Below are 27,625 nucleotides of genomic sequence, written 5' to 3'. Positions count from 1 at the left end.
TCTGGCCGTGGGAATAAATGGGAGCACGGCAGAGGGGCTCTAATGAGAGGCGCCAGGGAGCCGGCACTTTCGTCCTCTCCTGACCAGTCCGGCCATCGCATCCTGCTACTCCCCTAATTGTGAGCCCCACACACTCACACACACAGCTTGGCTGCCACTTCCTTTCAACCCTGGACTCAAACTGGATATTGGAGAAAGTATTTTTGGCAAGAAAACACAAGAAATCAATCTAAATCTCCCATGTGAAGTAGGAAAGGGGAGTTAAAAACAAAAAGTAGGTATCCTAGTGGATTTTAAGTAGGGAAAGTACATAGTGATGCTTTCTACACCATAGCATCCCTGCTTGATTCAAAGTAGGAATGTGGCGAATAATTCCGAGTACGTCTCAACACAAAAATGGTTTATTATGCAAATCCTACAATAATGATAATGAAACAAGCACCAGTATTCTATTATTTTAAATTCACCCAAAACACAAATATTGCGATGACCAGCAATGCCCATACTAGCTTAAGTCCATCAGCTTAGTTCGCCTAACCATCAAGAGCATCTATAAACGCCTCTCAGGAATCACTGCTTCTAGTAGGGTCAACTCCAACTCTGTGCCTCACCTGGACTCTGCATAATCTCCCACAGTTGTCACCCCATCCACATCTCAAGTCTATATATTACTCTAATAGGCCAGATAGCAGTACCATGTCATGACCAGGAAACTCAGAGCACACCGTGCCTTCACTTAACTTGCTCTGAGGACTTTCTCAGGCATAATGAAATGTGACATGGGCCTGGACAGGAAGCCCTGCAGGTCTGCCTGCTCCCAACTCTGCCCATCGCTGCTTCTGCTGCACATATCAGTCTCTTTCCTCTCTGGCACAGGAATGTTGCCCCCTCTCCCTGCAACACTCAGCTCCAACTCTTTCTCTCCGTTTAGATTTTGCACAAATGTCATTTCTCTGCAGCCACCTGAGCAGTGCCCATCAAGGGTTCCAACCTGTCTGACATACCTGCATATATCTTGTTTGTTGTTCACTATCTCTCCTCACTTGACCACAACCTCCAACAACATATTATGTCTCTCATTCACGCTGGAACCCATGACACATCACTTGCACTTAATAAATATTTTGACAAATAAAAGAATGGTTAATTGACCAAAACACTACTACATATTTTATGTGGACTATTTTATTTAATCTTCAGAACATCTCTACAGAGTGGCTTCTATAAATTGCTCTTCTTACTTTACCAAAGCGGCTAAGTAAATTTCCCAGGGGACTGCAGAGTCCGTTATCTTAATCATTCTTCTCTAGTCTCCGTATATGATACAATGGCATGCTCTACGGGATACTGTCCCACATGGTCTGCAACAATACTACAAGATGCCTTCTTCATCAGAAAAAAAAAATCAAATCTGGTTCCTTACTTAGTTCTCACGGAGGGCTTATTTTATTGTGTTCTATGGTTTTAAATATTGGTAATTTCATATCCAGCACACAGAATAGCTATAAAGGGGAAGAAGATAAGAACACATGGGCCATGGAATTAAGCTGCGTGGGATGGAATCCCCACTCCACCATGCAGCAGCTGTAAATGAGATGTGTGACACCCTTTCCAAGCATCGAGGCACCTCCCTCCCAAAAATGGCTTCAGCAAATGTCCACCAAAGAGTTTTTACTGTTACTAAATATATTTCTGAATACGTAGTTACCCAGTCCACCTTCTCCTCCCTGAATAACTCAAATTTATAGCCCATGAGGCCTCAATATTAAGACAGATTCTTCCTCTGCCCATGTTTTGGCTTAGGTATAGTTTAAGAAGCAGAGCAGTGGGGAGAGATGGAGGGAGAGAGAGAGTGTGTGTCTTTCTGGGAAGCAAGGACTCTGCAGCACTAACTTAATAAAATTTAAAGATTAAATCCGGGAGAATTAAGGCTCAGTCCAGGGCCATCCATCTTCTGCTCAGGAACCAATGAGACTGAAGCTACAAAATCCTAAATAATCATCCAGCAGCTACAGAAGACAACAGTAAATTCAGTACCTTGGATCTAGGTAAATAAATAAGTTATTTAGGAAGAGCAAGTCCATTGGAGGAACAGGGGAAGAGAGAAGAGGTGGGACTTCAAGCTAAAAGGGAAAAGTATTTAGAAACCAGTCTCGGTTTTAACTTGGGGAATATACAAGTATTAAAACAGGTGCTTTACAAATGGGCCCAGTGTCCCAGCATAGGTGCACAGGAGTCGGGCTCCTGGGGCAGAACACACAAGTTCCCAGTGTCCTTTCCCAGGTCCCTACGTATTCCCTGACAGTCCCAGGCCCAGGAGCCAACTGGCAGTGCCTGCCACACTCACAGGAGAAACACAGAGGCACTGCCAGCTTCCAGTGACAAAAGGAGTGTTTACAGCAGGCGCGCTGACAGCTGTCCGAGTGCCACATTTATTTACAAAATGTTAGTTAAATTACTGACAGTTGGCGCGGTGGAGGAAAAGCTGAGAGAAAAGCTGACATTTCTTGATCTAGTGGTGTTCAGCTCACAGCCCTGGCTCTGCTACCCTATCTGGTTATTAATTCCATTATTTGCTTGTTGGTTTATCTATTCATGACTTCTGGCTCCGTCACCAGCTATTGTCTTTAAGAGGCGCCTGTGTCCAGAGCAGTTAAACTCCTCCATGTGACTGATTCCAAATAACCTTGGGCTAAAATTTGCCCTGGTAGATCCCCTATTCCAACTGGCCTGGTGTTTCCTGAGCTTAGACCCAAGCTGCGAAGGCAGGGAGGGTCTCCTGAGAGAAGGATCCCAGACCTGTTCTTCGGAGCTCCCACCAATGACTGGGGAGCTCATCAAGGCATGAATGATCATCGCTGCAATCAGTAGCATCTCCCATTTCCTCTACTGTTGATCAGAGACAGGTTTTCAGTGACAGTGGGACCAAGTGCTGCCATTTTTTATTCTTTATGACAGGGGCAATTCAGGTAGAAGAAGATGATTTGGGGTGATAAATGAAGATCCACAGTATGGCTGTACAGGGTTTTAGACACAGAGACATTTCTGACACAACCTGTGCCACTGTTTTCCCTCAAATGTTGAAAAAGCACATGCATATTGCTATAAACTGTTGTCTTCGGTTTTTTCCAATATTTCATTGTATGCCTAAATAATGCATATTTTTGTTGACAATTTAGAATAGACAGATAGGTAAACCGTTTATTAAGCTGTCTCTGGATACCCTGTTTGGAATCAAAGACTTCCTGCGCTTTTCTATCTCCACACTCTCCACTTATCTGTGTCACCTGATAACATGTTCCATGTTGCACACGTAGTGTGCTCATGTTTGTCTCATTCCCCTGGAATGCACATTCTCCGAAGTCAAAAATTTACTCTACTTCACACAGCCTACAGTGGCACCTGGCATGGGGTCCCCAACAGTTGATATTTGCTGCATGAAACCATATCTGCCATAGCCACCAGAACATGCACTTTTCAGCTTGGCCATGCTGACAGGCCCAGGCTGCTCTGGGCTCACTTTGAAGCAGATGGAGGCATGGGTACCGGTGGAGAGGCCAGCTCAGGTGGTCTAGAGCTGAGAGCTTCACTCCCCCTTGGAATGAGTCAAGTAGAATGATATCTTACTGCCCCAGCCACAATCCAATGGTGATCTTCAGAGCCCAGCCTTCCTAAGTCCTGGCAGACTCAGATCTCTCCCAGCCTTCACTACCCTCAGCCCCCCAGCTTCCCTTCTGCACTCCTCCGGTCTAATCCCATGTCACAGATGTCAACATGGCCTTCCCAAGCCAGCAGTGACTCCTCAGGCTCCCTCTGAGCTCCTGCTTCTGCAGCTCCCGAGCTAGCCAGCCTATAGGATTCTGAGGGCAGAAAGACTGACTCATTGGTCTTTGCAGCCAGTAAGTATGACCTAGAACAATGCTCTACAGGTAAGAACATGTTTGCAGAAAGCCCCCTACCCATGAATAGCAAGCAGTGTGAGTCCAGAACATGGCCTATCTTCACTTTTATTAGATTGAATAACAATAAGCTTATCTGCTTATGAAAACTAAAATCTTAAATTTTAAATATTTAATGGTTACTAAAAACACAAGAAGATTCATGTTACTTGTAAATTGAGGATGTTGGTATATACTCCCATACCTTTTATTTTTAGCAGGCATTGTGTAAACACAAACACACACACACACACACACACACACACACACACAGAGGTTCATAGGGCATTAAACTGGTGGGACTGACTGCTTCTGGATCAGTTAATTATCTGAAGTGAATCCCAGAGAACTCTGCTTTTGTGCAGGACTTATTAAGTTCAAATCATGGTGTTAAATGAAAAATATTTACAGGATGATACACACAATTTCTTTTCATATAAACAGAAAATAGTAGGCACCACTGGCCAATATGCTCTTTAGGAATAATGATATATTTGACAAAACTCTAAGGAAAAGAAATAATAAATTAAGAAGTTCAAGGCAGCAGTCAGCCTCTCATAAGAGAAAGGGCAGATGAGAACACAGGGAGTTTCACAGGTTGTGGAAAGTTCTACTCGTTAGACTAGGTAGGCAAAAGGACACAGGTACTCAGTTTATTTTTTGCATATATAGACCTGTTATACACATGACATGAAGTATGAAATGAGAATGTATTTTGTATAAAATACGGAACTATTTCACAATAGTAAAAATCATACTCACTGGGATCCCAGTGTCATGAAACAGTGATTGTGTACCTCAAGTAAGAATTTCATCAAACACTTCCCGGGTGACTGTGGAGAACCAGCTAGTTCTAAACACACACAAGAAGAACCAGTCATGGGGCAGCCAGGAATCCACACTCCTTCTCCCTGCCCACTCACTTGCACCAGACTATATCAGCACCTGTCCCACCCGTTATCACTTCCTGGGATGAAACAGTGATACAAATGGCTTTGGCAGATGGCTCAGGGATAGAGTGTGTGCCTAGCATGCAAGAGACCCTGAGTTCCATTCTCAGCACCACAACAGTTCAATTAATTAATTAAATGAAAAAAATATGAATTGAAAAATTCAAAATATTTCTCTGATAGGAATTGTAGATATGCATGGCCTTTAAAAATAGGTTATGTTTAATTAATATTTTATTTACAACTTAGTCTAATTGTTAGGGAACTGGAGACCACAAAATCACTGGTATATGCTATATGGTTAGCAAACAACCCACTACTAACAAAAGCAATAATATCATAGGTAAGTGAGCATACCTCATACATTTATGATTTTTTTTTTGTTCCAGGAGCATCTGAAATCCACTCTACTGGTTATTTCAGTATACAGTACATTATTATCACTAATTATTGTCTCCCCACTGTATACTAGAACATCAAATGTACTGGTCCTGTCTAGTTGTATTTTTGTGTCCATTGACAACTCTCTCTAGCCCTGTCCCTTACCCTTCCCAGCTTCTAGTAACCACTATACTACTTTCCATTTTTATAAAGTCGACTTTTCTAGATTCCACCTGCCTTACTTCACTTCGCAAACAGTCCTCCAGATCCATTGACATTGTTGCAAGAGACGGGATCTCATCCTTTCCTGGCTGAATAATATCGCACGATTTCATGTGCACCACACATCTTTTATCCATCTATCAGTGGGCAGGCACTTAGTTTGTTTCCATTTTTTGGCTCTTGTGACTAGTGCACAGCAAACATGAGAGTTCAGATATCTCTTCAGCACACTGATTTCTTTCCCTGGGTATGTGCATTTAATGAAGAGGTTGCCAGGATTACATCGTAGGTCTATTTCTAACTTCTTGAGGGATCTCCATGCTGTTTTCCGTAAGGGCTGGAACATCTCCATCACCGATGTGCAAGGGCTCCATTTCTCCATCCTCGCCAGCACTTATCCTTTCTTTCTAATAACAGCCATTTTACCCTGATTGGCTCATTACACCATATAGTATCAAAATCTCACACGATACTCCATACATGTGTATGATTTTATGTATCAACTAAATTTTAAAAGCTAAATACTAATTATCTACTTATTAAAAACAATTAAAAAGTTTTTAAAATTAAACAACAAAATAAAAAAGCAGTTTGTGCCCTTTTTGTTAAAATATTCATCACACATTATTTTTTTCTGGATATCTCATCAATTTCAACCATCACAGGACCATGAACAACAGGGGCCTGGCAATGTGACTGAGCCTTTGATCATAAATGACAATAAAAGTCCAGAGAGTGGCATAGTGTTTATTCATCCAAGAAAGCAAATGGACTGGTACTCCTAGGGAATTTCATCAAGGACATCCTCACAATGTACCAGTTGGAAGTTGTTTCATACTTTGTGAGTCAATGTGAGCTTAACAAAGGATAGAAAGTCCCCAAAGGGGCCTTTTCCTACATTATAGGAAGTGCTAATGAGACAGAGGAAGTACATGACTGTGGGAGCACAGGGAGGTCCCCTGGAGGGTTGTGTCTTGTTGGCCATGCGGACATGCCAATAGAATATAATCTTTGCTGTTAAAGAACTTAAAAATTTAACAAGGGTTAGACATATAAATGCAAATTAGTTACAAAAAAATGGAAAATATTTCTGATCTATAGCATCCAATGTGATCACACCTTCCAGTGGTGTTCCATAACACCACTTATAAAACTTAAGGTTACCATGGCAACATATTTTTGCCTGGGTTCTGCTCTCTATTCTCTTTTCCATCTCAGCCAATGAAACTCGCACCTCAGTACCTTTGTCTTTTCTATTGCCTCTGCCAGGATGTGTTCGGTCCCATCCAGAAAGGTGCACAGGCTCACCTAATCACACAAAGACCTTTCACTTAGTCATTTCCTTTATCACTGAGACAAAATATCCAACACTCAGAACTTAAAGGAGGACAGGTTTATTTTTGTCTCCCATTTTTAGCCATAGTCTTCTGGCTTCAAGGAAGGACAGCAATCACCTAATGGCAGCCAGGAAGCAGAGAAAGAAGGAAAGAGCTGGGACTAAACTATACCCTCCTGGGTCACATGCACAGGAACCACCTCTTCCAGCCAAGACGTCACTTCTTAACAGCAAATCTGTTATGATGTCCTCATAATCCAATTACCTTCCAAATCCTGACCGATGGGGCACATGAGGCTCTTGGGGAACACTGAGCTATAAACCATAACCCTGTTTGAGAAGGACTGTCCCTAACCAAGGTGTCTGAAATCAGACCATTCTCCTCAGGGTGCTCTCCCTTACAAGCTTGCTTTCCTCTCTAGTGCACTCATCACTACCTGACTGTATCGTGTGGCCACTTATTTGTTCAGTGTCTTCTTAGGTATCAGATTCGAGGACAATGTTTGCCACTTATCAGATGCTGAGTAATTATTTTTTAAATAAATAATTGAATGTTTATAAGCAGCAAAGGGTAGAAACGTAAGATAATAAGAGGTGTGTACTGATTGGAAAGCTCCTAGAAAGGGGAAATTTACACTCTTTGCAGAATTTCCACTTTACGTGGGTCTGCAGTGGAAAGGAAAAAAAGGAGTAGGAGAGAAAGGCGTGGGGAACTCACCCAGGCTGAGCAGGCCACAGAGGAGAGAGTGTCCAAGCATGGAGTGTGTCTGCTCTGAGACAAAATATAGGTAAGGCACTACAGGAGACACTTGTACTTGGAAATTTTGGCAAGAGCCAGAACATGGGTGGGAGAAGCTATTCTCCACCATTTTCTAATCTGGGCCACATATTTTCACCTTCTATTTTTGGTACCTTAATGTATTGATGATGTAAAATGACAAGTTTAATATCTAATATATGCCAGGCAAAATCCTAGAGTGTTAAGTATTAAGCTGTAATCCCAGGACTCTGAAAGCTGAGGCAGGAGGATTGCTGTGAGTTCGAGACCAGCCTGGGCTACATAGTGAGGTCTAGATCAGTTTCAACTACATTGTGAGACCGTGTCTCAAAAAACCAAAAAAAAAAAAAAAATCCTGGAGTGTTTACATGTTATCTTGTGCAATTATTATAAATAATTATGATTGTTAAATGAGGTGACCCATTGAAAGTATTTATCAGTTGACAGGTCCTCATTAAATGCTGCTGCTGCTGGTTTTCATTGCTGTTCTTATTATTATTGTTAAAATGACTCTGCCAGGTAGATATTAGAGTAAAGAGGCCTCTCTTTATGCTTAGAGAATCTGTTCCAACTCTCCTACCCAAGGCCTAAAATTGTAGATCATCCTGAGTCCTGATGTTTTTTTTTTTCTTGTGCATACATGCCAAAGATAAAGTTTTATTTCCAAATTAAGCACAGTAGGAGATTAACAATAATAACTAATAATAAAATGGACCATTTCTAACAAGACATTACAATAAAAGTTATGCAAATGTGGTCACTCAAAATATTTTATTTTATTGTACTCACCCTTTTCGGTTTGATGTCTTTCCACCTCAACACCAACTACTAATTATATAGTAGTACACAATAATTCTGCAGAAGCACTTTACGGCTTCTGTCTGGCATATTCACATTGCCAATATCACTACAATACTCTTGTGATTTGATACAGTTACTAAGTATAAGAAAGGTTACTGGAACACAAGCATTGTGGTATCACAGTAGTTCATCTGATAACCAAGTCATTACTAAATGACTAATAGGAAGGTAGGGTACAGTGCAGACCCACTGACAAAAATTAGGGGCAAGGTTTGTGGGATTTCATCACATTATTCAGAATGACATGCAAGTTAAAATTTAGAAATTCTTTATTTCTTGATTTTTCCATTTAAAATGTTCATAATATAATTGATCATAGGTAACTGTAACTGTGCCAAGCAAAACTGCAGACAAGGAGGGCTGACTACATTATTTAGCCCAATTTTACACATAAGAGAATAAACTTCGCAAATAATTGGGTTAGCCATTTCACAGTTCAATTTAAGTCCCAATTTGTACCATCATCACAGTCCTTTTTTTCACTACAGGATACATTCTCAAAGTGTTTTCTGTAGAATTACAAGAACTGAGTACATATGTCTAGGGTAAGTATTCATGTATTATATCTAACCAAGGCATAGAAAATCCACAGGGTAGATGCTTGGTCACTCAAGTTTCACTATGTGTGAACAAATCTCCCAGGTACCCTTGCAGTTTTAAGATTTTATGTCTCTTTACAGGATCAAAAGCTTAGTTCTTCTCTTGGAAAAAATACTATACACCACCACTAAGTACCCCACCTTTCCTTCCCTTCCTCCTTTTAGTTAGTAGAAAAACTGACATTGTGAATATGATATTAAAGGTCTGTAGACATGTGTACTAAAGGGAACAGGATGAGCCAGAATGGAAATAACCAAGTATACAAAGGCAACCAGAGATAGATCACATGTATTTTACGTGAAATAGGAGACATCAGGGGCATTCTATGCTGTGGATAATTTTTTTAAGTATATGAACCTCTAGGCTCAGCTTAAATGGCCAAGTCTGCCAGTTACTACATTCTGAATGTTAGACCTGTCACTCCCCAAAACTGGAAAGAACTGGAGAGAGCAGAGGGATTCAGATTCTGACAACTCCCCGCCACCTGCTCTGCAGTTAGGCCAGCATCCTGGTGTAGTCTTTGGAGCCTGATACCCACTACTAATTATATATTAATAGCAACTTGCAAAGAAACTACTTTTTCAATACGAAAGGTAACCCCAGGGGCAGGGAAATGTCGAACTGAATGCTTAATAAAGTTGGTGCAAATGCTTTAGGGGTGCAATGTTAATTTTCAGGCATAAATGGAGATAATGCAGGGATTGAGAAAAAAGGTAAAAATTTCACTTTCTTAGTATACACAGTGTGTAGGTTTGATTACTGAATAGAGATATGAAATATGTACTAAATAATTCTTCTGAACAGCTCATTAGGCCTAATCCATCTCTGATTTCTATGAGTCCATTAATTCCAAATCTGTACCTGCTTATACAGACACACGCATTCACACATGCTCATAAAATGCAGCTTAATTTCACAATGCATTATCCTGGAAATGGCAACAGGTAAACCACAAATTGGAAATTATGCACATTTTAAGTGTTTACAATTTTATGATTTGATTCATGAAAGTGATAAATAGTGGACTCGAGATGGGTAACATTTCAGTTAGAAAACCCAGACCTTCTTGGCCAGAGTGTATACAATGGACGATAGGCATCAGCTATGGACTGGCACAAAACCACGAATCTGTGACAGCCAGGGCAGTTTCCACACCCAATTACAAGGCATCCACACACAGCAAATAAAACCAGTACAGGTGTTGGGTTATTTGTTTTTATGGGATTATTTAATTCTTATTTCCTAAAATGTGTGCTTCTGCCATTATTTGTTCCTTACTTTCTATAATAGCTGCCAGAGACACTGAAGGCCCCTAGACCCCTCTTTTACTGATTATTATAAATCTATTTTAATTTAAGACGTAAGATGTAAAATTTGGGATTTTATATGATGGGGTATTACTGGGATATATGTGATATTTCTCTAAGTGTACATACTTTTTAAGGTTTAGATCAGGTTAAGCCTTTCTATCTCCCCAAACACTTGCCATTTCCTTAAAGTGGGGTTCAAAATCCCTTTCTCTAGCTTTGCGAATTACACAGTACATCACTGGTATCTGCAGTCACCTTCCTGTGAAGCAGCACACCACAGCTTCCTAGCCAAGTGTACCTGAAGCCCCCTTTTCTACTGTGTGCTCTTCAATTTCCAGATGTCCTGCTCTTTGCTTTGCTCTTCTCCTGTGAGTTCACCACACTTACATGTCATTCTCTGGAGCATTTTCTTCCCATGGATCTTTGCAGGGCTCTCCCCCACCATTATTAGTCCTACCTAACCTGTACTCCCTAGCCCTCTTGCAAACAAAATTCTCTCCCCCCCCATTTCTCCCTCTCACTCCCCCTCACCCCCTCTCTCCCTACTTACAGTACATAATGAACACATTCTTCATGGGGTATTTGTACATGTACATAAAACATCTCAATTCTTTTTTATCCCTTTCCCCTCCTCATCCTCCAACCCTTCTCCCCATTTCCATTTACAAAAGCTCTATTTCCATTATTTCCCCTTACATTCCTTTCCTCTTCCTTCTCTTCCTCCTCTATCTTGTATTCCCCTTTGCATTTCAAAAAGTTCTTTCTATTTCCTAATACAATACTCATTTTTTTCTTTATTTATACTCTGGGTCTCTCACAAAGAGAAATAGTGTGACATTTAAAATTGTATGTTTATTTCATTTAAGATTATGGTCTCAAGATGCATCCATTTACCAAAAAATGGCTCAAGTTCATCTTTCTTTAATGGAAAAGTAGTATTCCATTGTGTATAAACATTATATTTTCTTTATCCATTCATTTGTTGATGGACATATGGGCCGTTTCCAAGAGTTAGCTATTATAAATTGTGCTGCTATAAACATGGAAATAGCTGGGTCAAATATAAATCTTGTTTTAGATTTCTGAGGAATCTCCATACTGATCACCATAACACTCTTGCCAATTTACACTCCCGACCAATGATGGAAAAGGGTTCCTTTTCCCCCAGCCTCACTAGTGGTATTGGTGGATTTATTGATGATGGTCATTCTTTCAGAATCTCAGTGTTGTTTCAATTTGCATTTCTCAAATGAGCTTTTTTTTTTTTGATGAATTTATTGGCCATTTGTATTTCTTCATCTGAGAAGTGCCTATTCATTTCAGATGCCCATTTTTTAGTTAGGTGTTTAAATTGGGGGGGTCAATGTTTTGAGTTCTTTATTTTTTTTTTTGAGTTCTTTATATATTCTAGATATTAGTCCTCTGTCTGAGGAATAACTGTCAAAAATATTTCCCATTCTGTAGGTTGTTTCTTCACTCTGTTGATGCTTTCCTTCAAAATTTGCTGTGATCCCATTGCTGATTCTTTGTAATATTTCCTGTGTATTTGGAGTTTTGTTCATAAAGTCTTTGTCTACACCTCTGTCTTCAAGAGTTTTACCTATTCTATTATCTAGTGAATTGTTTTTGTTTAATATTTAGATCTTTTTATCTCAACCCATGTTTTACTTTCAGTCAGTACTTTCCAACATTGTGCATTACTTGCTTATTTACTTATTTATTTCCTAATAGCTGCTTACTGCTGGAGTATAGATGTGCACTGCTGAAAGTCACTGAGAGGGCTTAACAACTGACCAAAGTGCTACTGATGCTCTGTTTATCCATCCAGGGGTTCCAATGAATGATATCATCAGCCTAGTACAGAAAAGGCTTCCATTTCTAATTGGTCTGTGCAAGTTGCACAAAAGGAAATGATGCTTTTTTCTCATGTATACAAGCTCAGGCTTAGGCTCCATTCATTTAAACTGCTCAGTGAGAGAGGAATTTGGCCCCAAGAACAATGCCTGGCTCATAGAAGATGCAGAGTATATGCAACTGAATTGGAATCAGCCACCTTTGCCCTCAGTGTCTCCAGCATCACCTCCATCCTTGGTAGATTGTGAACCCAGGACTCTGCCTTTCTCCTGCTTCTTCTCTCCTTTACTCAGATGCACTGGAGAAAAGCCCAATGTCTGATTTTCTTCAACAATTTGACCTCAGGCAGAAGTTTTCTCTCCTTTGTTTTCCACATTTTTAAGAACAAGCCTACAAGTCATCCCACCTGTCTCTTTACCAGGAATCAATGAAAACACTGAGTGTTAGAATATCTGTAGTACAAAGGTTACACTGAATGAGAAACCTCAAGCCATTAATGAGCCATTTGTCACCTAGGATGTATTCTCACTAATTACAGTATGTCACCATTCTATTCATTATGGATATGTGTTAATTTGCTTCAAGGTAAAACTTTCCTTTGTCACTGGTTTCCTGGACTTGCAGAGTAAAGAAGAAATTTTACTCGGTCAAGAGATGTAAAGAGTGAAGCAACTGAAAATCAAACATTCAAGGCTTCATTTTGAAAAGGACACAGTTCTCACCTTCAGACATGTGCAAAAATCACCAAATGCTGCCAAGCAATTTCAATAAATGCAGAAGTTTAGAATTAAAAACATATCTATATAATGTGAATTATAATAACAGAGTGTTGAGTTAAATATAATAATGGTAGCTTCTATAACATATGAACTCCACAATCTCAGATGACTAAGCAGAAGCTTAGTTTTCCTTTGTGTGGTGATCTAAAAAGGTTCCTGGTCAGCTGGTGGGTTGGGTGTAGAAGCCTTGCACAGTGTCTTCATTCAGGGACTTGGCTGATGGTAGATCTGCCACAGAGGATGCAGGTTTCCAAGGTAATTGCAGACATGACTATCCAGATGGCATGAGAAATGTCTTAGTTACTTTTTGTGATGCTGAGACAAAATGCCTCACACATACAAGGTAGAGGAGGAACGTTTTATTTTAGCTAACAGTTTGTAGGGGGTTTGTTTCATAGTGGGCTGCTCCAAGACAGGTGGCATGGCAGGGGGCATTGCAGAGGAGAAACAGTCCATAGCAGGGTAGGCAAGAGTCAGCAAGCCTGTCTTCCACCTTTCCCTTTATATTTCATCCAGAATACAAGCCTATGTATTGGTGCTACCTTCACCCAGGGTGGGGCTTCCCTTTACCCACACCCAGAACAACAGTAAACCAATCAGTGGGTTAATCCAATCATCACATCCTTAATCTATATTCACACACCCTAGATCCAGCCACCTACAATAGCCTCATCTATGAACACAAGAGGCTTGAGGGGACATCTAGATACAAGGAATAACAAGGAGAAAGAGCAGGATAAATTTCACATGAAGGTTTTTATAAACTGATCTATATATTATTTTTGCTAACATTCCTTTGTGCAGAACTGTCCTGTGGTCCCACCTAAATGTAAGGGAGATTGCGAAATACAGTCTAGAGTTGTGCCCAAGGGGAAGAATAAACAATGTATATATGCTTTGAACAGGTGAAAAATCTCTTCCTCAAAACTAAGTAATTGATGGACTGGGGATTTAGCTCAGCAGTTTGGTAGCCTGCCTTGCAAGCACAAGGACTCGAGTTCGATCCCCGGTACCAGGAAAAAAAAAAAAACAACTAAGTAATTGACCTAAGCAGGACAGGTCACGCTGCCCTTTTCATAAAGTACATGAATCCAAGGCCTAGGCATATTCATTTCTTCATTTAGTGGTTAATTGTTGGGACCAAACTCCAGATTGTCTTGGCAATAGACCACTAATCATATTTCAAAAACAATGAAGTTTGTTGAAGTTTTTCAAACCCATCCCACACTCAAAATGTCCTCAGAGCTGTAGAAGCACTGGCATGAGGCCCAGCACCAGTGCTCCAGGGCCTGTGCTGTGTATTTCCACACATGCCCCCAAGATGGCCACATGCAATCCCTTCCACTTGTCCACAGAGGACACATTCCATGCTGTGCACTTCTCTCAGCCACATGAATGACACAGATATGTACAAAGTACCAGGTGCTGTTCCGAATATTTTACACCACACTGCTGGGCTCAGTACCCCTAACTGTGGGCCCTGTAAAATGACACAATGAGGAACAGTGAGGTTCATCAATGTGTTAACAGTCACATGGCAGAGTGACAGAGCCAGAATTTGAACCTGAAGAGGTATCTGACTCCAGACCCTGTATTTAACCATCATGCTGACAGCCCTAGGTAGGATTCTCTTAAGATATAAAGTTTAAAATAAAGTAACGGACACCAAATAATTCGTTATATTTCAGGCTCATGGCCTGATTGCTATTTAATTGCTACTTCCTTACCTTCTTCCTCATGTCCGCAGGCCATGGGCTAGAAACTAATCCTTATTTCCCCATGTTTATTAGATTTTCTATAAAACCCCTTGTGAAAGTGGATATTTAAAGGCTGTTTAGATCCCACACGTGCAGACTTTATGAAGTCCGTCAACTGCCCAATGATTTCCTCCTTGTTCTGCTCTCTGACCTAGAAGACAAACTCAATGCCAGCTTCCAACACCTTCCCCATTTGCACATGGCTTAATAATACCTGAACCCAGGCCAATATAGAGATATACCAGCTTTCTCTTTCTAGTAAAAGACAAACAATTTTCACTGTTAATAGCCTACTATTATTCCTAATAAATGTTTCATTCACTCTACAAATATCCCTTAATATATCCCATGTTCCAGGCAGTAATTTAGTCACTATAAATGAGAGCAATAAACTCAGTGGCCTGGTGGATCTTACATTTTAGGAAAAGAGGCAATAAATAAGTAACAGATAAATAAATAACAGACTTTTCTAAGTGTTAAGAGCTCCAGAGAAAATTACAACTAGGGTAGGGTGAATAGAATGATGTGGGCCTAGAATATGGCATGGATATTTCAAATAGCATAATATGGAAAGCATTCTTGTGGGGGATAGAGGGTACATGAATTCAGAGCAGATCTTGTCAGAAGGAATGAGCTTGGTGAGTTCCAGGAACAACAGGGATATTCAGTGTACAGCATCCATTCAAATGAGACAGCAATGACAGAAGGGATGTATAGGTACCAGGTGATTAAAAGTCCTTCACACCAAGGAAGTGCTTTTAATTCATGCTGAACTGGAATGTAACTGGAAGGAACTGCTGAGTTTTGAGCACAGAGGCCTGTATATTAATTTATGCTCTTAAGTGATAACTCAGACTACTAGGTAGAAAATGACCCATAGAGCAGAGAAGAAACAGAAGGATCAGGTAAGATGACACCATAGGGGCTGAGGATGTGGCTCAGTGGCACTGTGCCTGCCTTGCAAGCATAAAGTTCCAAGTTCAATCCCTGGTACAGAAAAAAAAAATGACACCAGAATAGCCCAGGACAGAGAATGGTGAGTTTGACCAGGCAAGTAGCATGCACAACAGTAAAAGGTACTCTTATTTAGCATATCTCTTAAAAATAAAGATAAATCGATTTTACATATAAATTAGATGTAGCATAGCATAGGAAAGAAAAATAAATATCTGCTAGGCTTTTAGTATGAGCAACTGCATGGATGGCAGAGCCAAATCAAAGATCAGGACTAAGAAAGAAGAAAGTTGGTGATGGTTGTAGACGAGGCACACAGGGTGATGTCCAGAGCACCATATGGGAGGAATCGGGTGTGAAATGTGATTTAGCCACAGAAGCAGCTCTGCAGCTCACTGTAGAAAACCCAGTGTGGAGGTCCAGAGGGCCATGTTCAGGAGAAAGAGTGGACGGCTACAGCAAGGAAGCACCTTGTATAATATGACCTTGGGGCTTGGGCTCCAATTTCACTGGAGATGTTGGGAAGGATGGAAAAAGAAACACTGAGAAGATATAATGAGTAGCAAAAGAGTTACCTACCCACCTTTCGGGCCTAATAGTGAGCAGGATACAGGACAAAAACTGCCACTGTTGGGATGGCTCTGAGAACAGAAATAACCTAAGAAAATAGTGAGGCTTCAGCATCAGGAAAAAAAAAATGCTGGGAACATTCAAAGAGGAGATTTAGCTATATAGGATTTTGCTAGTGACTGATCATGAAAACCAGAAAGTAGAAAGCTTTGGGGATTAGGGACAGGTTTGCAGTTGGGTCTGATTTTTAGGTATACAAGACCATTTGGTGATTAGAATCTGGAAGATGATATATGGCCAAAGGGAGTGAGGATTTTTTAGTCAGGTGGCTGACATAACTGAGAAGATAAATTGGGTTTGTAGTGTGGATGTTTTAGGAGAAAGAGAAAAACCAGTCTGAATTGGACATTTACTACCAATCAGCTCTTTGATATTAGTCACGGAGAAGCCAGAGTCTGACCAGGAACAGACGGTTCTCTCAAGATCTTTCCACACTCTGACATCTGTTCTGTGGGTTGCCAGGGCTCATGGGATCACGGTGAAGACTAGATGGTCTGACCAGGCTTTCTGTAGTCCTATATAACATTATTATTTGACAAAATTCTTTCTTCATGAAACTGGAAAGTACCAGCTTCCTAGATTTGACATAATAGAGTACCAAAACTGAAAATAAAACAAATTTATAGTCTCGTGGTTCTAGAGGCCGGAAGTCTAAAATTACAGTATGGACAAGGCCACACCCTCTCCAGAACCTGTTGGGGAAGACAGTTGTTTGTTGGCAATCTAGCATTCCCTGGTTTCTAGATGCATCATCAACTTCTCACTCCATTGCCAACATGGCATTCTCCATGTGTATCTTCTGTTTCTCTACGTGGTTGTTTTCAATAAGGATGCACCTACTGCAGTATGACTTCAGTTATTAACTGCAATTAATTAACTGCAAATTGAACACCCTTAATCCCAAACTCCAAAATCTGTAATTCTACAAAATTCAAAACAGTTTGAGCATTACATAGCACTACAAGTGTAAAATTCAACATCATGAAACATTATTTCATACATAATTATTAATGATATTATATAAAATTACCTTCAGTATATATGATATATATATATATATATCATATATATGAAATATAAATGAATTTTACATTTACATTTGGGCCCAGTCCCCAAGATATCTCATTTTGTATATGCAAGTAGTCTAAAATCTGAAAAAAAAAAATCCAAAATACTTCTGGCCTCAAACATCTTGGATACAGGATATTCAATGTGAATATCTACAATGACTCTATTTATAAGTAAGGTCATCTTTAGTCACATCAGAAGGTAAATAGATTAGGACTTTGACATCTTTGTTCAGGAATGCGTGCACATGTACACCAGGAAGAGGGGCATAATTCATCTCACAACAGTATAATGCTAATATTTCCAGTGACTGCATGTAACAACTGACTAAATTAAAAATAATTTTCATATATTTCTTTTCTAACTCACAGGTTCTGATGGGTTAGAATTGTTTTAGATTGAGCTCTCCTGATGTGTCAATTTGTCCAAAGATGATTATTCTGAGTGTGAGAGCATTTTTCCATTCATCCACTATATTACAGTCTGTCTGAAAGCCAGAGAAAATCAAGAAATTATTTTCATACAAACATATCTCCCTTTCCTTCATGGGGCCAGCAAAGCTTTGTCTAGAGGTTGATTTCAGTTTTATAATTTTCCATCAGTCTGTTGCTTGATGCTGTTTTCATTAAAAATTCTATTATTTTTTTAAATCTATCATCAACATTGTAAGATTAATTCATATGTTCATTTTATAAGACAAATCTCACCACCCAAAAGCTTTCTAAGCCAAAACATTTCACTCTGACAAGACAGCAACTTGGCCAGACACGCCCAAATAAATCCAAACAACTGAACCATGTGAATAAACGATTTGGGAAAAACAGCCCCTGAAAGATTGAGACTGCAATGTGTAGTAGTTTAGTACATTTAAATTAATTTAAGCCCTTTTTCATTGGGTTAAACTGGAAAAATTTTTCTGTGATCTTTTCCACTGCATAATCCCAAAACAAGTTTCTAATGCCAGGGGCCCTGTCTTGCCTCAGACTTACCCAGAGGAAAAATTCATAAACACAAAGAGGCTTCTTCCTCATTTTTCACCACCACCCTGTCTACCCTGAGCCTGCTTCCCAGTGGTGGTAGATGTGAAAGAGGTAAAAACCACAACCAAGGAATATTGAAGTCAAAAGGGCCTCAGAGACAACCACACACCACACACAAACACACACACACACACACACACACACACACACACACACAAACAGATGGCATCTCAATCCTTGTTTGGCAGCTGACAATAAGGATAACCAGTCCACCAAGAAGAAAAGGACTGACCACACTTGAATTTGTACATGAATTCCTTATAACCCACTCCACAGAGCATGTGGTATGGCTTTTTCCTGGTGGGAAATTTATCTTCAGAGCCATGAACTATAATAACTCGTTATGCAACAATTTTGTTAGGAAGGCATCTCAATCCTTGTTTGGCAGCTGACAATAAGGATAACCAGTCCACCAAGAAGAAAAGGACTGACCACACTTGAATTTGTACATGAATTCCTTATAACCCACTCCACAGAGCATGTGGTATGGCTTTTTCCTGGTGGGAAATTTATCTTCAGAGCCATGAACTATAATAACTCGTTATGCAACAATTTTGTTAGGAAAAATGAAAAGATACCTTTCTTCTCACTCCCTTTAAGAAATAAAATACCCAGAAATGACTTTAACCAAAGAATATTCCTAAGATCTAAACAGACGTATAAGAGAAAGCATGAAAAGATAAAATATAAACCACAATACCAGTAGACAAAGAGGAGTTTCTCTCTATAGAGCTTTCCAAAACAAGACAAAGTATGGGCATTTAAGCTACAACAGTTTATAATGAAAGTTGCTAATGCATGCATACTGTATATACATGTGTGTATATGCTCACATACACTTATATTCATGTATACACACATATACATATGGAGAGAAGGAAAGTTGTAATGCACTGAACGACATGTAGTATTCCATTTAACCTGTTACAGAGCCTGGAGGTAGGTAATAACTGTCCTCTTTGAAGAAATAGACTTAAAATGTTGCCTGCAATCACACAGCAAAGGTGCCTAAGCAAGGTCCAGTGGACTCTTGTCTCCATTCTACTTTCCTCACAGGATGTCAGTCAACCAGGCCTCATTTGTTGGAAACCTTCCTCTTCACCGATTGTACACCTGTTAAATTTCTTCATTGCCTTAGCTCACATATGTAATTTGAAATTACACCCAAACTCCTGTAAATTCTTGGTTCCCTAAATGTAGCATTATTTGGGCATCTATATGATGTTGATGGTAGTACTACTTCTTCTCCTTATAATAGTAATTATTATTATATTATTAATAATTATATTTATTATTATTAATTATGGGTTATCCTAAAAATGTGTTCATCAACCTCATCAGCATGCTCAGAAAGAAGCAAAATGACCTCAGTGGAGATTTTCAATCCAAAAGAAATATTGGCATTGATTATATTTTTTCAGTATTTCCCAAGAGAGATACAACTAGTCCTGTTACTAATATCCCTACCCAAAAAACAAATGGAGGGATGAGGAGGAAGAGGAGGAGGAGGAAGAGGGAGAGGAGGAAGAAAGCTCGAGGTCCCACCCATTCTGACCCAACATCATGGTATCCAGAAGCACTGATTATGGAATCCTTATATAATTGTTCCCACCTAGTTTTGATCAATGCCTTGTTCCAGAGAAGCACATGGAGCTGTTGAATAAATTATTAATTCTGTGGGACAGTCCAAGATGACTGATATCTGAAGCAAAAGGTTGCTGGAACCAGGAATAAGTTTTCCTCTGAGCAAACCAGACTACATTGGGGCCCTTTGAGCAGGGGCTACTTGAGGCTGGTGGAGGAGGCTCTGCAACTCCTTGCCATCAGTTAGCTACAACTCTCTCCATTCCCAGGCCCTGACTCCGAAACACATCAAGGAAGGAGCCTCCTGTGCATCAGGCCAAGGAGTGACCATCAAATTAACTGGGGCTCCTCTGGAAGAAGAGGAACTTAGCAATGAAGAAAAGATGGAGAGAACATCATGAACACTCTGGTACAAAGAGAAATGGCCTAAAAATCAGACACAACTGATTCCCAGTCCCACTTTCTGAGCCAATGATCTGGGGAAATTCCTCCCTTTGTAATTTTGTTTCCTGATTTGTAAAACCAGAAGAGCAATTTTAATCTCCCTCACAGTATATGTTTGAGGATTAACTCAGACTCTGCTGGTAAAGTGGTCAGCATAAGGCCCACAGGGAGTCAGCGCCGGATCATGAGAATGCAGGCATTGGTACTGAAGAAAACCATCAGTGAAGTGAGAACACGAAGGTTCATGCTAGCTGGCTGCACTGGAACCATTTGTGGTCAGCAAGGTGCTTCTGCACTTGCTAGGAGAAAGCCTACCTTCCTTGGGCACGTGCAGCCCTGAACTGGAGAGCACAGCTAGGTACCAGAATGGGTTCTGGATGTCCGCCCCTCTTACCCTTCCACAGAAGGCATCGTTGTGCAACACTGATTTTATCACTATCTTCATTATATGTAAAACCAGCTGTTGAACTTCCTGGTCTCTGCAATCCTCTCAAACTCCAAAACGCAATGGTCTCAAAGGAGAAAATAGGAGAACTATTTCTATAATGCATCAATAGTATAGGAGAGGGGTGACGGAAATCTTAGCTGTCTCCCTGTACCATCCGCGAGGTTCCAGTGACGACTGGCACACTCCTACTCCTTCTGCCCCATGGTTGGTTGAGTTTTTAGTTTTCCCATTTTAGCTTTTGGCTCCTCAACAAACTCAGTGTGCTTCCAGGAGCCTCCCTCCATAGGCCCATCTGTCCATGCTCCTCGGAGCCACGGATAACCAGCTGGATGCCTGGCAAGCACCTGGGGTGAGTGAACAGCGGTCAGTCCTGGAGGGGAAGGACAGTCAGAGCAGAACATGCTTCCCAAGTGGCACTACCGTTCTGAAGAAGTGAACTCATAAGCAAGCAATCAATACTTCTACCATAAGACAGCCACTGCCAGGGGACTCTAAAAATAGAGCAAAAGGAGGACGGCAAAGAGGTGCTTTTCTATGCCCCTCCTTATATTGAAAAGACTAATTTCCCTGAGGTCTACCTGGGGTTGCATACATCATCAGAGGATAGCATTTCTTCAGAGCACAAGAATTGGTTTGGGATGTGACCTGGCAGGTAGGAGGCATATGTTACAGCACAGCTATGGAGTAACAGGCAAGCATCACAGCCTCTCTGTGTGCTGGGCAGAAAAACACCAGGTTAACAAGTTACGTGTATTTGAAACTTGCCAAGCAATAGCTCTGCAAGAACAACCTTACACAGCTTCATGACTAGGGAAAAAAAAAAAAAAAACAGAATCCAGAACAAGAGAAGCCAATCAGGAACATAGACAAGAGACAGGTGAGGAGAGAAGACAATGACCTCAGACACCCATTTCTTCATTTATTCATACAAGAAATATTTACTGAGCTCCTTCTGTGTGCCAGACACTAGTGATATGGAGAGAAGCTAGAGAATGGACCTATTTTCAAGGAATTTACAATCAAGCTGAGGAGGCAGACTATACACAGATAGCCAAGTAATAAGTGTGATGAATTCAGATACAGATGGCCATTGTGAAGAAAAAAACTCAGATGTAAGAGTGGCAGAAATGGTCCAGAGATTTAGTTCAGTGGTTCCAGTGCCTGCCTCCTAAGCACAAGGACCCAGGTTCGATCCCCGGTACCAAAATAATAATAATAATAATAATGGCAGAAATGAACAGGGATGATTTTAATTTGAGAGGCAGGAAAGGTCTTCATGGGAGGTTTCCTTTGAGATTGGGCCAAAATAAAAAACAGCTATCTATAGCATAATTTGTCTATAATGCAATCTGGGATAAGGGTATTCCCAACAGCAGGAGTGATGAGAGGAAAGGCTCTGCAGTGGGAATAAGTCTTCCGTGTTCATAAAATAGAAAGAGCTGGAGCGTCTACACCACAGGAAAAAGAAGGAAAGGGTAGGGAGACATACACTCATATTTAAATGGCATACACTACAGCCATATCACAAACTCAGCAGCTGGGTGTGGTGGCACATGCCTGTAATCCCAGCACTCGGGAGGCTGAGGCAGGAGGATCGCTGTGAGTTCGAGACAAGCCTGGGCTACATAGTGAGTTCCAGGTCAGTCTCAACTACATAGTGAGACCCTGTCTCAAAAAACCAAAAAAACAAAGCAAAACATATCACAAACTCAGCACTGGAATGCAAACACAAGGAAGGCATAGTTCTGCCTTCAAAAGCTCAGGCATGGTGGTACACATCTGTAATATCAGCAGCTCATGAAGCTGAGGCAGAAAGGTGGCTAATTCAAGGCCAGCCTGGGCAATTTAGGGAGACCTTGTGGCTCAGTGGTAAAATGCCTCTAAATTGGATCTCTATTACTGGGAGGCAAAAGAGCTTAGAATAACTGCAGAACTAACAGATATCCAGTCTGCTAAGAAAATAAAATAAGTGCTTTAGACAACATGTACTAAATGCTACCACTTTTTAAATTTGGAAAGAGCCTCTGGGTCCATTCACATATCTAACCACATTTTTCTGTCATTTTGTGTGTTGCCATATAAAACTCAACCTTAATCTTGTATACAATTCAGACTTTTTATTTTTAACTCATCCCAGAAAAACAACATCATTCATTTCCAGAGCCTCTAGTCTAGACATATGACAGAAGGTTCAGTTCAGCCTCCAATACTCACTTGCCTGGGAAATAATTTACTCCCCTAGCTGCTGTTTTATCTGGGGAATCTCTGAAATCCGAAACACATTGAGCAAAATTACTAAGTGATGTGTAGATGCTCAGAGCGAAGGTCTCTAACTGAAGGACACCCACATGGTTGGCTGCCTCAGGCGTTGAGGCAATCCCACCACAGAAAGCAGCCCCTCTGACAGAGGGCTCCCAGCTCTGGACACAGGCAGAAGCCTATCTCACACAACACAGATGCATAATGCACACCCTGGCTCATTCGCTCCATTGTATTCTTGTCCACAGCCTGGCTTTCACAGTGGGACCTGAGGCTCCTGACACCAAGTTCACACCACAACACTTGGCTCAATGCCCTTCCTGAAAGGATCCCTCAATAAATTGTTTGTTGACCACAGGTGAATTGTAAAATGAAATGATAGAGAAAAGTGATGAGTTACATTTAATACAACCAGTGGGATATTTTTGTTTAGGTTTCACTCATCTGTTCAATAACATCTGCCAGTGCCCATAGCATTACAGGGTGTAACCTTTGCTTTCTGAGATCTCCTCTCAGCCCACCCCAGAAAGACAGAGTTAAAAAGTGTTGTAAAATAGAATCTAAGCCAAAAATGAGTAGAAAGACGTTACATATCACTGAGAAATTAGGTGAACACAGATGTAACAGAATTAAACAGGTTGGGAGAAGTCCAAAGGAAACTTGGTGTACAAAGTAAAGTCCCAAGTCAGCACTCCTGTACTTGCTACTTGTGTGATTTTATTTAATTTTTCTCTTTGGGCCACAGCTTCCTCCTCTTTAAAATGGGGAGCCAATAATTCTACTTCAGAGAATTGTGGTGATTAAATGTTACTATGTACATGAAACAATTCATACGTAACTGGCCAATAACTGATACTACCATTTATCGTATTAACATGATCATTACTACCACCTGCTAATCTAGCTTCAAAACTTCACAGCTGTGACACCTAAATCGAGTAATGTTCACTGATCTGGCCTTCGTTTACCCATCTTTAAAATAAAATTAATAACAGTAATGTCATCATGGGATGGTTATTAGGGTTACATGTGAACATCAGGCTGAGTGATGGGTTGCATACTGTATAAAATGCTTTAATACACCTCAACACAAATTAGCTCTCAATAAAATTTGATGGTATTATTTTTGCAGATTCTATTATCCATAACTTTACCTTTTTTTAAATATGCATGCCTAATATAATCAAGAGGGCAAAAAGTGTGAGAAATTGCAAAATGGCATTCTTTTCAGTGTTAACACCAGATGAGGAGAGAGGTTTGCCAATAACTCTGCAAAGATCATTAGAACTAATTGGATAAAGTAATACATTTTTAAAAGTTTCTTCAATTTAGAATCTGCTACTGAAGCATTTATTCTTTGAGGACTGGAAAAGATCTTCCAAAAATGATACTGGTAAGAACAAAGCAGAATAGAATAAAATTAGAGCAAAAAGTCCTCTACTGGTTATGAAGGAAACTACAGTAAGGTGGATAAGGGTGTCCTCCCAGGGCAGAGCAGAAGGACTAAGACCTCCACCTGTTATAGTTCCCTGAAGTTTAGTCACACAATTAGGTAAAGGTGTGGTGGGGAGGCTTGCATCTTCTGCACACATGATGAAAAAAATAAAATAAAATAACTCAGAATTCTTAACTAAATTGTTGCAACCTGAAATCAGTTTATGTGCAAATTTAGCAATTTTTTATGGAAACAAAATACATTCTGAAATCCCTACTTGCCTCTTGGCACATGGAATTAGGAAATGCAGAACCTGTGTGGAAACTTCAGGGCTTCTATCCTACAGAAGCGCCCCTTCAAGGCAGTCAGTCCTTGTTCTAGTGCATTATCACCTAAGAATTAGACCTGTGACAGTCATTGGCTGTCCTATGTACAGACTGCCTGGTATATCTGGTGTCCAATTTCAGTCCTAAATCAAGGCCAAGGCCAGTCGCTGGTATCAATCAGACCCCAGCTCGTCTAATCCTTTCCCTGTAGAGCCCCATGCACTGTGAAGGTCTTCCCTTCCATTTCAAGACAATATCTAGTCCCTGAGGCTAACACACAATGGCAGGAGTCACTGGGGGACAGCTATCTTTTGTACATAGTTGGTTTGGAGTTCATTTAAGGATCTAGAGAGGAAACCCCATTATGTCCTCAATCCCCCATCTACACTCAGACAAGCACACTCTGTAGGCAGCATATATAAAAATGCAAACAAACATCAATGCTTGCAAGACAGGGAAGCACGAAAGGAAAGACAAAAAAAGAGAAGTCAGCCTGTACATGATAATATGATTTTAAAAAAGAAAAACAAACTGTCCCACCCCCATAACAGGTCTATCCCTTAGTCCAGAATCTGCTGAATGCAGCCATTCTCTGGAAAGTCCTAATTATCATGAGCCTTGAAGGCTACCTTCTGAAGACTAGATGGTGGCTACTCTACTCTTTACGTTTCTCATGATGTGACATTCGCCCATCAAGGCTAAATAGCTATTTCTTTATCATCAAATTTCTGTGGGGCTGATGACTACCATATACCTTCTCTTTGGGGGAAAAAATTCCTATTTGTACCAAATGTGTTCCCCAAATGAGAATGTCTCTATTTTGTACCTGGAGAGTTCATCCTTACAACTAAGGATTAGGGACAAAGAAGCCATCTGGAAGACATTAAATTTCCTTAACTATTTTGCTTTAGAGGTTCATTTTTGTTCTTCTATTTAAGTTGTCTGAAACCACTGTATTTTTGCCACTTCCATGAAATCCACTTATGAAGCAGAGACACAGCCATTTCTGAAAGGGTGCAGTTAGATACACTACCTTGGACCAAGTGGTCCTCAAAGAGTTCAGTGAAGGAGCACCAGAAGCCAGTGAATAACTAGGAGTTTGGTGGGGCCTTGAGGATTAGCTCCCCAGAGACAAAGGATCTAAGCATGCTTCTCCCTTCCATGGTCTCATATATGACACACTTCCTTGGGTGATGCTCTGATAAGTCACCTGTATCATTAGGACCCTCCTCAGCATTTCTAGCCCACAAATATTGTCCTAATCATGTAATCCACAACAATCTGATCTATGAAGAACAGTCATCAGGATCAAAGCAGTAGACACCAGCAGAAAGGTTATCTTTCCAACTATCTTCATGTGCAAAGGGTGAGAATATTCTCATGGTGCCTTCAGGTTGGTTCAATTACTCAGTTTGGCAAACTACGAATGAGAACTTAAGTCAAAGAGAGGCAAGGAAGTTGTCCCACAAAGCTTTTAAACTTCTAAAAATTCCAGAGGGTAGAATTTCTATTTCAGTCATTAAGTGTGTTGACCCAGTATGGTCGGTGTGCTCTGTCAATCTTGGAAATGCAGTTAGTGCTTCTGTAAGGAACATAATTGGGGAGCTAGACTTGTCCTACTTTACACAAAGCAGACCCAAAAATCCTCTCTTCCTCCTCCCTATTCCTGTAAGCGTTAACCCCAGAAGCCAATCAGGACCCAACACAACGCCCAAGCCTAGTTTCTGTTCCGTGATGAGTTTTACACACACTGTTTTGCTGGGCAGCACATTCGGAGCACAGTCCACCCGAGTCATTGTCATTTTCCACGGACAAATCAGACTCCATGACTTCAGCCTCAGAAAGCCACACTCCTACCGAAGAAAGCATCTCTGCCTACCCACCAGCTCATGGCATAAGGCGCCCAGGAAAGCACTAGCATTCAGGCCCAGGACAAAGCAAAGAGTCTGCCAGAGTCCAGCAGCCCTGGGTGGCACCTCCCCAGGGCCTGGGCAGAGTACAGGAATTCACACCAAGCCAGATCCCTCTTATGTGGTCCATTAACTTCAAAGACAAGGCTCCCCCACCCCTCCGTCCGCAGACACCATGGCCACGAGGTGCAGGCACTGCCAGCACTGCCAGCGTCAGGACCACTGCCCTCTATTTCAGCAACTCCCTGGCCCAGTTCCCCCTGCCCCCACTCCCCAAACCAGGGAGGCCAGCTGTGTGTGCAAAGGGCTCATCCCCCAGACCTCTGAGAATTTCATGTACCACTGCCACATTTCCAAGCAGAGCACCCAGTTCCTCCATGAATCCTACAGCCAGGGACCCTGTCTTCCAGCCCCGGCACGCTCCAGCACACTGGCTGTCCGCCTGCCCTCGCCCTCACCCCAACAAACCACCGTCTTTCGCACAATGGCAGCTCCCTACCTGAGGGTGGCGCTCTCCCCCTGCCGGACGGTCACGTTGTCCATTGCTTTGGGAAATGTGGCATCTCCGCTCCGCACCGGCACTCCTGTGGGTACAAGGAACAGCAGCCTGAGAGACACGACCACGAGGCACTTCCAGGGCAGGAACAGGTACCCACAGACCCCCATCCTCGTCTGCCACAACTTCCCAGAACTCGGGAGCAGCAGCACGGCGCACGCCCCCCGGGCGAGCACAGGAGGCGGGCGGGGTTGGGAGCGAGCGC

At 41.1% G+C, this 27,625-nt stretch overlaps 1 protein-coding gene across 3 annotated transcripts in view; it reads right to left on the bottom strand.

Annotated features, from left to right (window-relative positions):
• Ntm (neurotrimin) overlaps positions 1-27,625 on the bottom strand; it is a 953,915-nt gene that overhangs the window by 397,035 nt on the left and 529,255 nt on the right. Inside the window, exon 2 of one of the 3 annotated variants that reach the window (XM_010642108.3) lies at positions 27,364-27,448. In XM_010642108.3, coding sequence (XP_010640410.1) covers positions 27,364-27,448 — 85 coding nt within the window. Of the gene's footprint in view, positions 1-27,363; positions 27,615-27,625 lie in introns of those variants that run through there. The other 2 variants (XM_010642117.3, XM_010642130.3) reach the window with 2 other exon arrangements.

Source organism: Fukomys damarensis, unplaced genomic scaffold (assembly GCF_012274545.1).
Source record: "Fukomys damarensis isolate Sample0158 unplaced genomic scaffold, DMR_v1.0_HiC HiC_scaffold_16, whole genome shotgun sequence".
NCBI lineage: Eukaryota > Metazoa > Chordata > Mammalia > Rodentia > Bathyergidae > Fukomys > Fukomys damarensis.
The sequence above is the reverse complement of the archived record's forward strand: the minus strand, read 5'-3'. Positions and strand labels throughout refer to the sequence as shown.